The sequence below is a fragment of the Coregonus lavaretus genome (assembly GCF_964263955.1).
Source record: "Coregonus lavaretus genome assembly, contig: HAP1_SCAFFOLD_4357, whole genome shotgun sequence".
Lineage (NCBI taxonomy): Eukaryota > Metazoa > Chordata > Actinopteri > Salmoniformes > Salmonidae > Coregonus > Coregonus lavaretus.
Genome location: NW_028159643.1, coordinates 4,822 through 20,843, shown reverse-complemented (window position 1 = coordinate 20,843; position 16,022 = coordinate 4,822). Strand labels below are relative to the sequence as shown.

The window sequence follows — 16,022 nt, the reverse complement described above, 5'->3', positions numbered from 1 at the left end:
TAGAAATATCAGGAACAACATATTCTTTCCATACTGTTAGAATGTTTCACTTGTGGTTAGTCATTACTGGCAATATGTTTTATTAGTAAGCATTTATAGTGAGAGTCATGATGACAGGTATTGGGCATTGACATAATGTTCCACTTTTTCCAACCAGACTTCGTTTACTTTACTGGTTACCACAATACTGGCATTCATGGAATAATCCTGTCACGTAGGGCTGGGTTTCCCTTCAAATCAGCTGCGCGCTGGATGAAACCATTGCCCCAAGAAATGGATAAACTGTAAAAGAAAACTGTTCAAACTATCTAAAGATTTGCTTTCAGGTTCAAGAAATCAACATTTCTGTGGTAAAATCAGCAACATGATCACAATATATTTTCATTTTCTTTAGTTAGAAAGGTCATTACTGACACTGCATTTAATCACCCCGCACGGAAGCAGAATATGGGTCATTCCAAAAATGGCGGCGGGTTCTGTTAGTGTGAAGTGAAACTTTCCAAATATTGCTGATAAAACATAGCTATTCTTTAATCCATTTGAATGATTATCGTCGAGCAGATATTGAAGCAATTATGATTGGATTACTGCTGTACCTGACGTCAAGCAACACGATCGAATGACATCGTTATTTTGAGATCGCGAACGGTGGGCTTTCCTCAAAGTTGACGGTAGCAAGAGTGCCTTTCATTGAATGTGATCATAACGATTGTTGTTGTCATCCCTACACGGAACTCGGACAACCCGTTAAGGCTAGCTAGCTAGCCCGTTAAATTACGTTGGATTCTTCTTTTACCGGCTATTTTTTCTCAACCAGATTGCCTTGTTTGTAAATCGGGGTCAGGGCTCCGGTGCCCGTTTTACGTCATCCGTCAACCATAGGTTGATGCTCGTCAATGTTGTGTGCCCTGTTGCAACGAATTTCTTGATTTGCTAACAGCATAACGTAAGTAATTTTGCCCGCTAACTTGCCTATAATGTGATAGTCTGTATGCTTGCTGTGGCTAACTATAGCTGGTTGACAACAGTATTAGTATTGGTCAGCTGATGGCAAGCCATCAATCAAGATAGCTAGGGTGCGTTCAGCAGGGCACAATGTTGTGGAACGTTACAAACATGCCTCTCTGACATGTAGAATAAGGAACCACGACACTCAGCCCAGTCAAAGCGATTCTCTGTCCTGGCACCCCACTGGTGGAACAAGCTTCCCCCTAATGTCAGGACAGGGGAGTCTCTGCCCATCTTCTGCAAATGTATCTGTAACCCTACCTCATCAAAAGAGTATCTTAAATAAGAAAACAATTCCCTACACTTGTCTTTTCCTGCTAGTACTGACTTCTCTGATAACGACTTTATTGAGGGAAAATGTACTTTCTACCACTGGTATGTTGTCTCACTTAACTATCTTAGGATGAATGTACTAATTGTATGTCTCTCTGGATAAGAGCGTCTGCAAAATAAAAAATAAAACAATAAAAATAGATCTATTAATGTTATTTCTAACTGCAACGTTCCACAACATTTGCCTACTGAATGTGGCCCATGTTTAATGACTTGGCAAAGATGTAGGTCAAATAGCAAGCAGATGAAGTAACTTAGGCCTGACCAGGATTTAGCCTGGGTCTGGTTTATCAAAGCATAAGATGTATGTAGTAGAGCTGGGACGATAAACTGAAAATCATAGACATATGAAATTTTAACACCGATCATACCAATCACTTATCGCAGCCATTTTGCTGATACCGTTCATTACGATAAGTAGCCTATACTAGAGAAATGTGAAGTTTGAAATTAAATACGTTTGCTAATATGGGTAATTTAAAGGATCATTCAAAAAAACTGTGGTGCAAATTAATGTTATAAATGTATCGTTCTATTTATCATTATCACATCAATTCAGGCAATTTATTGCGATATTGATTTTTGTTCATATTGCCAATCTCTAGTATGTAGCATCATGGTGGAACAATGCAACATTTTAGTGCTCACATATAACTGCCAATTCTGTTGTGTATGATAACGTTAGATTATAGTCTAGAAAATGATGATTTCCCATTTCATATTTGATCAGCCTGCCTGTTCAATTATCATTTTGTGTGGATCCATTTTGTATCCTGTCAGTTAGTTTCAAGTTTAATTTCTCAAATTATCTATGTTCAGTAAACTGATGACATTTGACATTGACAGCTCACTTTCTCCTCCCATCTGATTGACAGCTGTCCTGGCAAATCAATGGACAAGCTTCAGGACCTTAGCCAATCCGAGTTGGAGGATTTGCTGAACAACACAGAGCGGGTGGAGTCCATGGCATTGGAATCTGATGAGGTAAGCAATCACGTCTTTGCTTTGTCTTATTGTCTATCTATTGTGTCTTAAATAGATTGAGATGTAGCCTGGTCCCAGATCTGTTTGTGCTCTAACCAACACCTATGGTCATCATGTTTGGCGTGACAATGACCACAGGAGCTTGCAAGACGGCACAAAACCGATCTGGGACCAGGCTAGTCGAGATGCACCTCTCTTACTGAAATACCTCCAGTGTTTTGTATCTGAGTAAGGGATAATGAATAGCCAAGCTTGTCTATAGGCCTATCTCTGAGCTGAGGCCTTGTTTTTTCTGTCAGGTCACACGGCTTGTCTATTACTCAGAGTAGGCCCTAGATGAATGATTAATCTGAGGATGGTCATCTAGGTCTCGTCTCACTCTGACTAGTAGCGATGTCCAGCCTCATCCTGCCATCAACAGTTTCTTTTTTACAAGGACATATTGACTTGCTTCTCTTCCATCTTTGTCCATAGATCCAAAACACTAACCTTTGAGTTTGCATTGAGGTTAATTTGTTTGTCTTCGCTCTTATAATAATAATAATATGCCATTTAGCAGACGCTTTTATCCAAAGCGACTTGCAGTCGTGTGCATACATTTTTACGAATGGGTGGTCCCGGGTATCGAACCCACTACCCTGGCGTTACAAGCGCCATGCTCTACCAATTGAGCTACAGAGGACCCCTCTTCATGTGGGGAGTTATGTTCGCTAGATGCAAATGACCTGTCCCTGGCCCAACTCGTCTTGTTAGTTAAGCCATGTTTAGTTGCTGCTGTCGTGGCTAGCCAGGTCTGCCTAAAAAGCAGGGACTTCCTTGTTTAAATCAAGTTGAGATAAGAACATTGATAGCGATAAACACGTCACCAGGCAAACCTGTCCTTATTATAGTGTAAACAGTGTCAGTGTGCTAGCTTAGCATATAGCGCTGCCTCCCTGAACTACCCTCTGACTGGGCTTGAACCAGGGTCCTCTACCTCACCAACACACGTGACCGCCAGCTTGACAACATATGAACCAGTCGAGCTATAGAAAAGGATCCAATTCGATAGCACCATTGGCGACATTTTGAGCTAGCTGTGGAGTAAGCTCACGGCACGATCAAATCAAATCAAATCAAATTTTATTGGTCACATGCGCCGAATACAACAGGTGCAGACATTGCAGTGAAATGCTTACTTACAGCCCTTAACCAACAGTGCATTTATTTTAAACAAAAAAAGTAAGAATAAAACAACAACAAAAAAAGTGTTGAGAAAAAAAGAGCAGAAGTAAAAAAAGTGACAGTAGGGAGGCTATATATACAGTAAAATAAAGTGACAGTAGGGAGGCTATATATACAGGGGGGTACCGTTGCAGAGTCAATGTGCGGGGGCACCGGCTAGTTGAGGTAGTTGAGGTAATATGTACATGTGGGTAGAGTTAAAGTGACTATGCATAAATACTTAACAGAGTAGCAGCAGCGTAAAAAGGATGGGGTGGGGGGGCAGTGCAAATAGTCCGGGTAGCCATGATTAGCTGTTCAGGAGTCTTAGGGCTTGGGGGTAGAAGCTGTTGAGAAGTCTTTTGGACCTAGACTTAGCACTCCGGTACCGCTTGCCGTGCGGTAGCAGAGAGAACAGTCTATGACTAGGGTGGCTGGAGTCTTTGACAATTTTGAGGGCCTTCCTCTGACACCACCTGGTATAGAGGTCCTGGATGGCAGGGAGCTTTGCCCCAGTGATGTACTGGGCCGTACGCACTACCCTCTGTAGTGCCTTGCGGTCAGAGGCCAAGCAGTTGCCATACCAGGCGGTGATGCAACCAGTCAGGATGCTCTCGATGGTGCAGCTGTAGAATTTTTTGAGGATCTGAGGACCCATGCCAAATCTTTTTAGTCTCCTGAGGGGGAATAGGCTTTGTCGTGCCCTCTTCACGACTGTCTTGGTGTGTTTGGACCATGATAGTTCGTTGGTGATGTGGACACCAAGGAACTTGAAGCTCTCAACCTGTTCCACTACAGCCCCGTCGATGAGAATGGGGGCGTGCTCAGTCCTCTTTTTTTTCCTGTAGTCCACAATCATCTCCTTTGCCTTGGTCACGTTGAGGGAGAGGTTGTTGTCCTGGCACCACACGGACAGATCTCTGACCTCCTCCCTATAGGCTGTCTCATCGTTGTCGGTGATCAGGCCTACCACTGTTGTGTCGTCGGCAAACTTAATGATGGTGTTGGAGTCGTGCCTGGCCATGCAGTCATGGGTGAACAGAGAGTACAGGAGGGGACTGAGCACGCACCCCTGAGGGGCCCCCGTGTTGAGGATCAGTGTGGCAGATGTGTTGTTACCTACCCTTACCACCTGGGGGCGGCCCGTCAGGAAGTCCAGGATCCAGTTGCAGAGGGAGGTGTTTAGTCCCAGGATCCTTAGCTTAGTGATGAGCTTAGAGGGCACTATGGTGTTGAATGCTGAGCTGTAGTCAATGAATAGCATTCTCACGTAGGTGTTCCTCTTGTCCAGGTGGGAAAGGGCAGTGTGGAGTGCGATAGAGATTGCATCATCTGTGGATCTGTTGGGGCGGTATGCAAATTGGAGTGGGTCTAGGGTTTCTGGGATTATGCTGTTGATGTGAGCCATGACCAGTCTTTCAAAGCACTTCATGGCTACAGACGTCAGTGCTACGGGTCGGTAGTCATTTAGGCAGGTTATCTTAGAGTTCTTGGGCACGGGGACTATGGTGGTCTGCTTGAAACATGTTGGTATTACAGACTCAGTCAGGGACATGTTGAAAATGTCAGTGAAGACACTTGCCAGTTGGTCAGCACATGCTTGGAGTACACGTCCTGGTAATCCGTCTGGCCCTGCGGCCTTGTGAATGTTGACCTGCTTAAAAGTCTTACTCACATCGGCTACGGAGAGCGTGATCACATAGTCATCCGGAACAGCTGGTGCTCTCATGCATGCTTCAGTGTTGCTTGCCTCGAAGCGAGCATAGAAGTGGTTTAGCTCGTCTGGTAGGCTTGTGTCACTGGGCAGCTCGCGGCTGTGCTTCCCTTTGTAGTCTGTAATAGTTTTCAAGCCATGCCACATCCGACGAGCGTCAGAGCCAGTGTAGTATGATTCAATCTTAGACCTGTATTGACTCTTTGCCTGTTTGATGGTTCGTCGGAGGTCATAGCGGGATTTCTTATAAGCGTCCGGGTTAGAGTCCCGTTCCTTGAAAGCGGCAGCTCTACCCTTTAGCTCAGTGCGGATGTTTCCTGTAATCCATGGCTTCTGGTTGGGGTATGTACGTACGGTCACTGTGGGGACGACATCATCGATGCACTTATTGATGAAGCCAGTGACTGATGTGGTGTACTCCTCAATGCTGTCTGAAGAATCCCGGAACATGTTCCAGTCTGTGCTAGCAAAACAGTCCTGTAGCTTAGCATCTGCGTCACGATCTTATCTCTGTTACACTAGCATAGCCGGGACACTGGTCTCAGAAGGGAGGACCTGGCAGCTTCTGTCAAACGGACTAATACTGTATGGCAATGTCATCATTCAACGTATTGCCATGATATCTCAATCATAGTCACGTACAGGGGGAGAGAGTAGTGCCTTGAGCAGAAGTAGAACCCAGGTCCCCTGACCCCAAGACAAACGCACTATCCACAATCCCAATAACGTTATCCCAAATGGGAGCGATCATAACATGCTTATCAAGGCTAGGGTCATTACGATCGTTATGAGAATTAGCTAGCTATGTAAGTTAGTGTACAATGTCTGTTGTACATGTTCACTGTCAAATAATCACATAAAAAAAATACAGTTGAGTATTATTGACTCCTCTTCCTCCTCCTCGTCTATAGATTCAGAACATCCAGCTGGAGAGGGAGATGGCGCTGGCCTCCAACCGTAGCCTGGCAGAGCAGAACCTGGACATTAAGCCTCGCCTGGAGAGACAGAGAGAACATCTAGTGGAGAGATACTCTGAACTGGAGGGAGTCAGAGATACCTACAGACAGCACTGTGACCAGAAAGGTAAGGGAGAGAAGGATGAGAGAACACCTAATGGAGAGATCCTCCAGTTCAGAGTATGTCAGAGAGACCTACAGACAGCGCTGTGACCAGACCGGTAAGGGAGGGAGGAATGGACTGAGGAATGGACTGAGGAATGGACTGAGGAATGGACTGAGGAATGGACTGAGGAATGGACTGAGGAAGGAAGGAAGGAAGGAAGGAAGGAAGGAAGGAAGGAAGGAAGGAAGGAAGGAAGGAAGGAAGGAAGGAAGGAAGGAGTCAGTCAGAGAGTCCTTCAGACAACACTGTGACCAGACAGGTGAGGGAGGGATGGATGGAATGGGGAGGGAGCGAAGGATGGAGGGAGGGAGTCAGAGAGACCTACAGACAACACTGTGCCCAGGGAGGGAAGGAGGGAGGAAGGAAGGAAGGAGGGAGGGAGGGAGGGAAGGAGGAGGAGGAGGAAGGAAGGAAGGAAGGAAGGAAGGAAGGAAGGAAGGAAGGAAGGAAGGAAGGAAGGAAGGAAGGAAGGAAGGAAGGAAGGAGGGAGGGAGGGAGGGAGGGAGGGATGAGATGAAGAAAAGCAACATAATAGAAAGAGGAAGAGAGAGGATATGGATATGGGAATAGCATGATGGAGAGATGACAGCGACATGAGAATGAGGGAGACAGACAGATGGCAGGAACAGACTTAAGAGAGAGTGTAGTGTAGTGTAGGGATATATCTTGTCTGGTCTGTTCAGATCCTGGACAGTCAGTTGGGTTCTACTAGTCAAACACAGTGTTTGCATCCCAAATAGCACTCTCTCGCCTATATAGGAAATAGGGTGCCATTTGGGACTCAGCCTTGGTCTCTACTGGTCAAACACAGACAGACAGACAGACAGACAGAGCCCCCCAGGCTTCCAGATCTGTCATGTGTGTCTGTCTGTCTGCCAGGGTCTCCCTGGATACCACCGCATAAGCTCCCATTCCACTGCCGTCAGCACTTTATCAGGAAGCAGAGCAGGCCTGTGATCTGTGTACATGCACACATACGCTCCTGCAGCCTTGTTTTGTAAGCTTTTCATGAGAAGCTGTGTTTGTGGTGGTGTCCGTTCGCAGGGTTGGAATTGGGTACGGAGCATTTTTACATGGTGACTTTCCCATTTCCACCCCTGTCTGTTTGCATGTGCACGCCTGTTGTAATGATGTATCTGCTATTATAGTTATGTCATATGTTTTTCCTAAAGGTGATTAAGTCATGTGGAATGCATTGTAATTTCACCCCTAAACCAGTCCTCCTAGTGATTCATTTTGACTGGGTGTTAACCTTTACTCTACCAGCATTATGGTGCGAGCTTGCCCTCAATGAGAAGTATACAAGAGGTATTTGAAGATGCATGAAGGTAGATTGTCCTGTTACGTGGATATCCACGTTTATCGAACAGTGAGCTTCATGGCTGAGCTTCATGAGATTCGTTCGTTCTCATTTTTAAATGTGTTTAATACACAGGAGGCTGCTGAGGAGAGAACGGCTCATAATTATGGCCGGAACGGAGCAAATGGAATGGCATCAAACACATGAAAATCATGTGTTTGACATATTTGATACCATTCCACTCCAGCCATTACCATGAGCCCGTTCTCCCCAATTAAGATGCTGTGGTTTAATAGGCTTGACAAGAGAAAGTGAAAGAGGGAAATTGTGCAAATGAACAAAGTTGTGGTGCATGCCTTTTCTGAAGGAAGAGCAGCATGTTTACATTGAGCAGATGGGAGAAGAATGGAGGAGAAAAAAAATGCTAGTAGGAAGCACTGGGAAAAAATATTGCAAACATTTAGTAGTGAATTGTAACTTCATCACCTCTTGTGCGCCGCACAACAGAGACTCGCCGATAGATATCGAACGCTATTGACTCACCAGCTCGCTTTCTCCCGTTGTGCTAATTACAAACAAACACGTGACTGGCTCAACTGTTCTGGGGAACTACGGTAAGCTTCGTAATGTAAAATAATGTGACAGGTGAGATGAAGAACGCGATCTGCTTTATCTCCTAACGTATTGCACAAGGTGACTGCAGGTATTTACTTAAAGTAGCTACAAATATTCACATTTATTTAAAAACTTCAAATAAATAGTTTTGAGGCTATTGAAAAACTATCCCGTGGCTTTTTTCAAGTACCCCGGTACAGACAGTATACATTTTTACATTTAGCAGACGCTCTTATCCAGAGCGACTTACAGTTAGTGAGTGCATACATTATTATTATTTTTTTTATTTTTATTTTTTCATACTGGCCCCCCGTGGGAATCGAACCCACAACCCTTGCGTTGCAAACGCCATGCTCTACCAACTGAGCTACATCCCTGCCGGCCATTCCCTCCCCTACCCTGGACGAATTGTGCGCCGCCCCATGGGTCTCCCGGTCGCGGCCGGCTACGACAGAGCCTGGATTCGAACCAGGATCTCTAGTGGCACAGCTAGCACTAGCGACACAGTGCCTTAGACCACTGCGCCACTCGGGAGACGTATACCGCCCATAACTAGTGTTTAACAACAGGCCTGAAGAGTTGTGCTGTCAGTGTTGTGTGTCCCTACTGGCACTGACAAGCTTGGCGTTGACATTGAAGTGTGGGAGGTGTTTATTTGTCCTCTCTCTTACACTCCCTCCCTCTACATTGGTCTCTTACTCTCAATTTCTTTCACTCTCTCTCCCCATTTCTGCCCCGTCTCTTTTTTATTCTCTTGCTCTCCCTCTCTTTCCATTCTCTGCCTCTCTCTCTCTCCCAGATGGCATCATGGGGCAGGCGTCACCAGAGGGGTTGTTCTCCAGACTCCAGACAGAGGGCGCCAGCACAGAGACGGAGTCAGAGGTGAGAGGCCACAATGGCGGACTACTCAGGCGGAAAATGAAACAGACAGATTATATTGTTGATGAGTATGGGGTAATATCTATCTATCCTAAAACACAGGGCCAATGACGACAAAATGATCTACATATCTCTTACTCTATTCAACTCCGTACAGAGGACCAGCAGTTGGAATAAGACATAATAATAATAATTAATAATAATAGTAATAATAAATCATAACTTTGTTAGTTGCATTTTCAGACATTGTGAATAAAGTGAGGGTAGAAAGTAAGAGGCTGAGATTATCATTGAATACGGAATTTTGCTTGTCCATATTTACCCTCTTCCCTATCTCCCTTTTATTTAATTCTGGCTCTCTCTTTTTCCCCCTCTCTCCTTCAGTCTCTGGCAGATGAGTTTCTGGACGGCCAGCTGTCTCTGGACTCGTTCCTTGACCGTTTCCTCTCCCTCCGCTCCCTCGCTCACAAAAGACGAGTGCGGATAGAGAAACTGCAGGAGATCCTGCGCCAGAAGAAGGAGACCGCCGCGGACGACGCCTCCGCCGGCTCCATGGCATCACAAATGAGCGCCAATCAAGACCCAGCGACAACACAGTCATCGCCATGGAATCCTCATCAACAAACCCCTCAGCAACAACAACCGCAGCAGGATTCCAATCCCAACAACCACGCTAGTTTCCAAAACGGCCCCGGCTCCGCCCTACCTTACACCCTTTACCCCGTCTCCCCTCTTAACCCGACAGCCACCGCCGCAGCATCAGGCCCAGGCCCGTCCATTCCCCCAGGTCAATTTCCTCCCTACCCCAGCCCCGGCTCACCTTTCACCCCAGTGGCGGGCTACTCAGCCCGTCCTGCTTTTGGGCCTCCGGCCAATTCCTGCCCGTACCCCACCCAGCCCACGTTCCCTGGCGTCCCCGGCTCAGGGTCTGCGTTCGGGCAGTACAGCGCCCCCAACAGCGCCCCCTACCCCTCTGCGTACCCTTACAGCGGGGTTGGGGGGTATAGCTACCCCACAGGCCCCACTCTGCCCAACTCTCAGTCCCCCACAGGCAGGCCGCTGTACAGGCCCGGGTTTGGAGTGCCACAGCCCTACTCCTGAACCACCCTCTGCTCTCACCCGCTCCCTCGACACATTCTCCAGTCTCGCTCTCATTTCTCTCTCTCGCTCTTTTTTTCTCACTCTTTACATCTGTCTAACGCACACTACATATCTCACTTTCCTCCCTCTCTTGAGCTGCCTCCTCTCCTCCCCCCTCCCCTCCTGTCATTCTCAAGTGCATAACTGTCTCAGGACCTCCCCTTGTGTTCCAATGTGTTGTCAGAAACACTCTCCCATTGGCTGTCGGCCCCTTCACTCACCCCTCTCTCTCCTCCTATTGGCTGTTGGCCCTTTCACTCTTCTCCCTCCCTTTGTGGAATACTGAGCCAATCAACAAGACCTTGGCCACGTACGTTTCAGATAGAAATGGAGCTGACGTGACTCCTTATTCTACATGTCAGAGAGCCATGTTCTACATAAAATATGTCTACACATCATGTATTCCTTATCACTGGTTTCACCCTGTAGCACACGTTCCTTGTGGCACTGTGTTCGGTATATGCATTGGAATACATTTGACTCGTTCTAACACCCATATCATTCTACACCGGTGTCAGATTACATGTGTTGATCATATTAGTTCGTACACGATGTAAACTTAATACCCACCCGAACCAAAACGTTTTACAGGTGCAGTTCTGTTCAGGAATTATGTTGTTCTGTAAACTGTCTTTGTTGCTCTTCGTACTGGTTAGGAAGTACTTAAGAAGAAAAATCATATGAAATCATAGCAACTCTAGGATATGTCCATGTAATCATATTCATTATGATCTAAAAGGCTAAACTGATCCTATATCAGTACTCCTACTTTGAGAGGCTTTATGAATGCGGGCCCTGATCAATGGTCGTTTTGGAGACTTCAATAACCCTATCTTCTTTCTTATTCACCTGGCTTTGCATGTATGATGTTTGTATCTTAGCCAAATCTGGACATCTTTACAGGTGTAGGACCTTAATTTGACCTGTTTCTCTCAACAGGAAAATAATCCTGCATCAACAGGAAATTTGAATTATTGTGTGGGTTATAATTAATGGTGGTTTTTGTAGGGGTTGCTAAAGAAAATTGTCAGGGCAAATCAAGTCTGAAATTAAAATTTTTAGAAGCCTTTTTTCAACCTCGACTACACTAGTGGTCCTTTGTAGCTCAATTGGTAGAGCATGGCGCTTGTAACGCCAGGGTAGTGGGTTCGATCCCCGGGACCACCCATACGTAAAAATGTATGCACACATGATTGTAAGTCGCTTTGGATAAAAGTGTCTGCTAAATGGCATATTACATTTATATTATATTATACTACAAGTTTGCATTTCCTGTCCTGCAACAGCAGGGTGATCAAATTAAGATCCTACATCTGTATGTCCTTCAAGTTTAGCTTCCAAGTCCTTTCTTGACAGGATGTTTTGGTTGGTTGTTTAGGCATTGTGATGCCTATTGACAGTGATGTCATTGTTTACAGAATAATATCTGTATTGTCTGTTGAGGATCATGCCTGTTTCTCTTCTCTTTGGTCTCTCTGTTTTCTCTCGCTCCCACACTCTATCGCTTCACACTCCGTTTCATCTCCCCCCCCCCCCCGAGGCTCCCTTGGCGTTCAACTCATCTCTCATCATTCTCTCCTTCCTTCCTTCTCACCTCACTCTCTCCTCTCCATAATCTGCCTGTTGACATGAACTGATGCTTGACAATGATTACAATGAGGAAATAGTTTATTTATATAAGTTCACTTTCAATGAGAATATGTGATTTGTATAAATTATTAAAGAGATGTTATTGATAACGGGTGACATGACATTAAAACAAGGGACTAATAGATTGCACAACAAATGGAACCCTATTCGCTTAGGGCTCTGGTCCAAAGTAGTGCACTATATGGGGAAGTGGGTGCCATTTGGGACCCATCTGCAACCCTAATTAGTGGTTTTAAACAGAGCATTACTACATTGGTTGTCATTGTGCCCTATGAAGGCTTATGAAGGCATTATGAAGGTGTTATGAAGCTTCTATGTAGTTATGTAGCGCCTATGTAGGGCCTCTTCATCAGGTTAACTGGTTGTACTGACTGGTGTCTTACTGGTATTATCACACTAAAAGCATGTATGTCCCAAATAGCACCCTACCCTCTACAGAATGCACTACTTTTGACCAGAGCCCTATGGGCAGGGAATAGGGTTCCGTTTGGGACGCACACTTCCGTATTAATTGAAGAAAAGAGAAATCAGAAATTGTGTTTTAGAAGCACAAAGGAGATACGCAGCATTAATAAAGGGGAAATCAAAATACAAGCTTGGAGCTTGTTTTAAGTTTCTTATTATTTTTTGTGTGAATATTATTAAACACTGCACTTGATCTAAGAAAATCTATTTTCTTTTTTATCTTATCTTTTTTTAATTTCTCTCGTGGGGAGAAAATAAAATACCACGGAAACTGCCTGATGCGGAGTGAACGTTAGTTTTGACTGTTCTTACTCCAATTGCTTCAAGAACAATTCAAGTCGGATAGAACTTGATTGACTTGAATTGATTTGTTCTAAAAGGCGTGGGCTTTGCTTGTGTTGTCTACTTGTGTTGTGTTTTTCTCTTCTCTCAAACAGAGCTTACGATCAGGCCTTCCTTCCCACTTTCTGATTGTGATTATCTTTTTCTGATGTGGGCCGAGAAGACCGAACCAGGGAGATGACACAGAGACGAGAGAGAGAGCGCGACGGACCTCTGGGGGAAAGGAGGGCACTGAAATATTAGCTGACTTCAGTGGAGGAAAAACTCCCACCTAACCTATCAAATATTCATAAAAAGTGATTATTTTGATCAAGCACAATCAATTGTTGTTGAACGATTTCTGTATCCTAAAATGTATGTGAAGTCAATTAAAGTGTAGTAGTCACTAATCTACCATAATGTACAGTAGGTGTATGTAAGCTTAATTGTACATTTACTGATAGACAAACGGAGCACACACATAATTTCAAACCCATACTGTTACAGTACGATTTAGAAATTAGATTTTTTTTTAATGATAATTGTCAAACAACTAGGAGGAGGTGGTGGGGACGGCGGGATGGTCCGAGGTTGTTTTGAATATTCAGTCAAAGTATGGCGAGAAGTGTCTCATAGAGAGAGAAAGGAGGAGGAAGATAGTTTTCACGGGGCTTTCTACACATCTACGGCTCGGTAAACCAGAGACTAAAGATGAGAGAAAACGAGAGCGATGGAGGGAGGGAGTGGAGGGGTGTGAACGAACAGAAAAGATGAGTAATGGTTGAATTAAGAGAAAATGAAACATTAAGTACAGTGCCTTCAGAAAGTATTCACAACCCATGACTTTTTCCACATTCTGTTGCGTTACAGCCTGAATTTGAAATTGATTACATTTAGATTTTTTTGTCACTGGCCTACACACAATACCCCATAATGTCACAATATAATTGTTTTTCTTTCTTTTTTTTAACAAATTAATAAAAAATGAAAAGCTGAAATTGTTGAGTCAAAGTAGTCAACCCCTTTGTTATGACAAGCCTAAAGTTCAGGGGTAAAAATGTGCTTATCAAGCCACATAAGTTGCATTGACTCACTCTGTGTGCAATAATAGTGTTTAACATGATTTTTGAATGACTACTTAATATCTGTACCCCACACATTCAATTATCGGTAAGGTCCCTCAGTCAAGCAGTGAATTTCAAACACAGATTCAACTACAAAGACCAGAGAGGTTTTCCAATGCCTCGCAAAGAAGGGCACCTATTGGTAGATGGGTTAAAATAAAAAGCAGACATTGAATATCCCATTGAGCATGGTGAAGTTATTAATTACACTTTGGATGGTGTATCAATACACCGAGTCACTACAAAGATACAGGCGTCCTTCCTAACTCAATTGCCAGAGAGGAAGGAAACCACCCAGGGATTTCACCATGAGGCCAATGGTGACTTTAAAACAGTTACAGAGTTTAATGGCTGTGAAAGGAGAAAACAGAAGATAGATAAACATTGTAGTTGCTCCACATTACTAACTTAATTGACAGAGTGAAAAGAAGGAAGCCTGTACAGAATACAAATATTTCAAAACATGCATCCTATTTGCAACAAGGCACTAAAGTAATACTGAAAAAAACAATGGCAAAGCAATTAACTTTTTGTCCTGAATACAAAGTGTTATGTTTGGGGCAAATTCAATACAACACATTACTGAGTATGACTCTTCATATTTTCAAGCATAGTGGTGGCTGCATCATGTTATGGGTATGCTTGTAATTGTTAAGGACTGGGGAACTTTTCAGGATAAAAAATAAAACGGAATGGAGCTAAGCACAGGCAAAATCCTAGAGGGAAACCCTGGTTTAGTCTGCTTTCCACCAGACACTGGGAGATTAATTCCCCTTTCAGCAGGACAATAACCTAAAACACAAGACCAAATCTACACTGGAGTTGCTTACCAAGAAGACAGATAATGTTCCTGTATGACCGAGTTACAGTTTTGACTTAATTCTACTTGAAAATCTATGGCAAGACCTGAAAATGGTTGTCTAGCAATTTTTAAAATAATGGGCAAATGTCGCACAATCAAGGTGTGGAAAGCTCTTAGAGACTTACCCAGAAAGACTCTCCGCTGTAATTGCTGCCAAAGGTGCTTTTACAAACTATTGACTCCGGGGTGTGAATACTTATGTAAATGGATTATTTCTGTATTTCATTTCCAATAAATTAGCAACAATTTCTAAAAACATTTTTTCACTTTGTCATTATCGGGTATTGTGTGTAGATGGCTGAGATAAATTAAAACATTTTAAAAAATCAATTTTGAATTTATGCTGTAACACAACAACATGTGGGGTATGAATACTTTCTGAAGGCACTGTAGGATAACGAACAATATAATAATAGTATGGTTATTAAATAGGATATTAAGTAATATAATATGGTCATTTAGCAAACACTTTAATCCACAGCTACTGTATTAAGTTACAGTTAAAGGGATGGCTGTACATAACAATATACACAAACTAACAACTGATTTATAATATCCCCCTTACATTTTCTAAATTCCCAAGCAATATATGATTCATACATAGTGTACAGGTACAGTGGGGAAAAAAAGTATTTAGTCAGCCACCAATTGTGCAAGTTCTCCCACTTAAAAAGATGAGAGAGGCCTGTAATTTTTATCATAGGGACACGTCAACTATGACAGACAAAATGAGGAAAAAAAATCCAGAAAATCACATTGTAGGATTTTTAATGAATTTATTTGCAAATTATGGTGGAAAATAAGTATTTGGTCAATAACAAAAGTTTCTCAATACTTTGTTATATACCCTTTATTAGCAATGACACAGGTCAAACGTTTTCTGTAAGTCTTCACAAGGTTTTCACACACTGTTGCTGGTATTTTGGCCCATTCCTCCATGCAGATCTCCTCTAGAGCAGTGATGTTTTGTGGCTGTCGCTGGACAACACAGACTTTCAACTCCCTCCAAAGATTTTTTATGGGGTTGAGATCTGGAGACTGGCTAGGCCACTCTAGGACCTTGAAATGCTTCTTACGAAGCCACTCCTTAGTTGCCCGGGCGGTGTGTTTGGGATCATTGTCATGCTGAAAGACCCAGCCACGTTTCATCTTCAATGCCCTTGCTGATGGAAGGAGGTTTTCACTCAAAATCTCACGATACATGGCCCCATTCATTCTTTCCTTTACACGGATCAGTCATCCTGGTCCCTTTGCAGAAAAACAGCCCCAAAGCATGATGTTTCCACCCCCATGCTTCACAGT

At 43.8% G+C, this 16,022-nt stretch overlaps 1 protein-coding gene across 2 annotated transcripts; it reads left to right on the top strand.

Moving 5' to 3' along the window:
* Positions 1-454: 454 nt before the first annotated feature.
* On the top strand, positions 455-12,603 carry LOC311122596 (uncharacterized protein). 2 transcript variants are annotated; one of them, XM_084196938.1, is made up of 5 exons: positions 455-946; positions 2,217-2,325; positions 6,154-6,325; positions 9,079-9,161; positions 9,543-12,603. In XM_084196938.1, exons 2-5 carry the CDS (start codon positions 2,233-2,235, stop codon positions 10,257-10,259), a joined length of 1,065 nt encoding a protein of 354 aa, XP_084053064.1. In that variant the 5' UTR covers positions 455-946; positions 2,217-2,232; the 3' UTR covers positions 10,260-12,603. The 2 variants fall into 2 exon arrangements, with proteins under 2 accessions (XP_084053064.1, XP_084053065.1); XM_084196939.1 differs by having other exon boundaries at positions 631-671.
* The last annotated feature ends 3,419 nt before the right edge of the window (positions 12,604-16,022 follow it).

Bases quoted from the DNA above. Each gene is read 5' to 3' on its own strand.
- LOC311122596 (XM_084196938.1), top strand. From the start codon at position 2,233: ATGGACAAGCTTCAGGACCTTAGCCAATCCGAGTTGGAGGATTTGCTG. The intron at 2,326-6,153 runs GTAAGCAATCAC...CCTCGTCTATAG, and splicing joins TGGCATTGGAATCTGATGAG to ATTCAGAACATCCAGCTGGA. The intron at 6,326-9,078 runs GTAAGGGAGAGA...TCTCTCTCCCAG, and splicing joins ACAGCACTGTGACCAGAAAG to ATGGCATCATGGGGCAGGCG.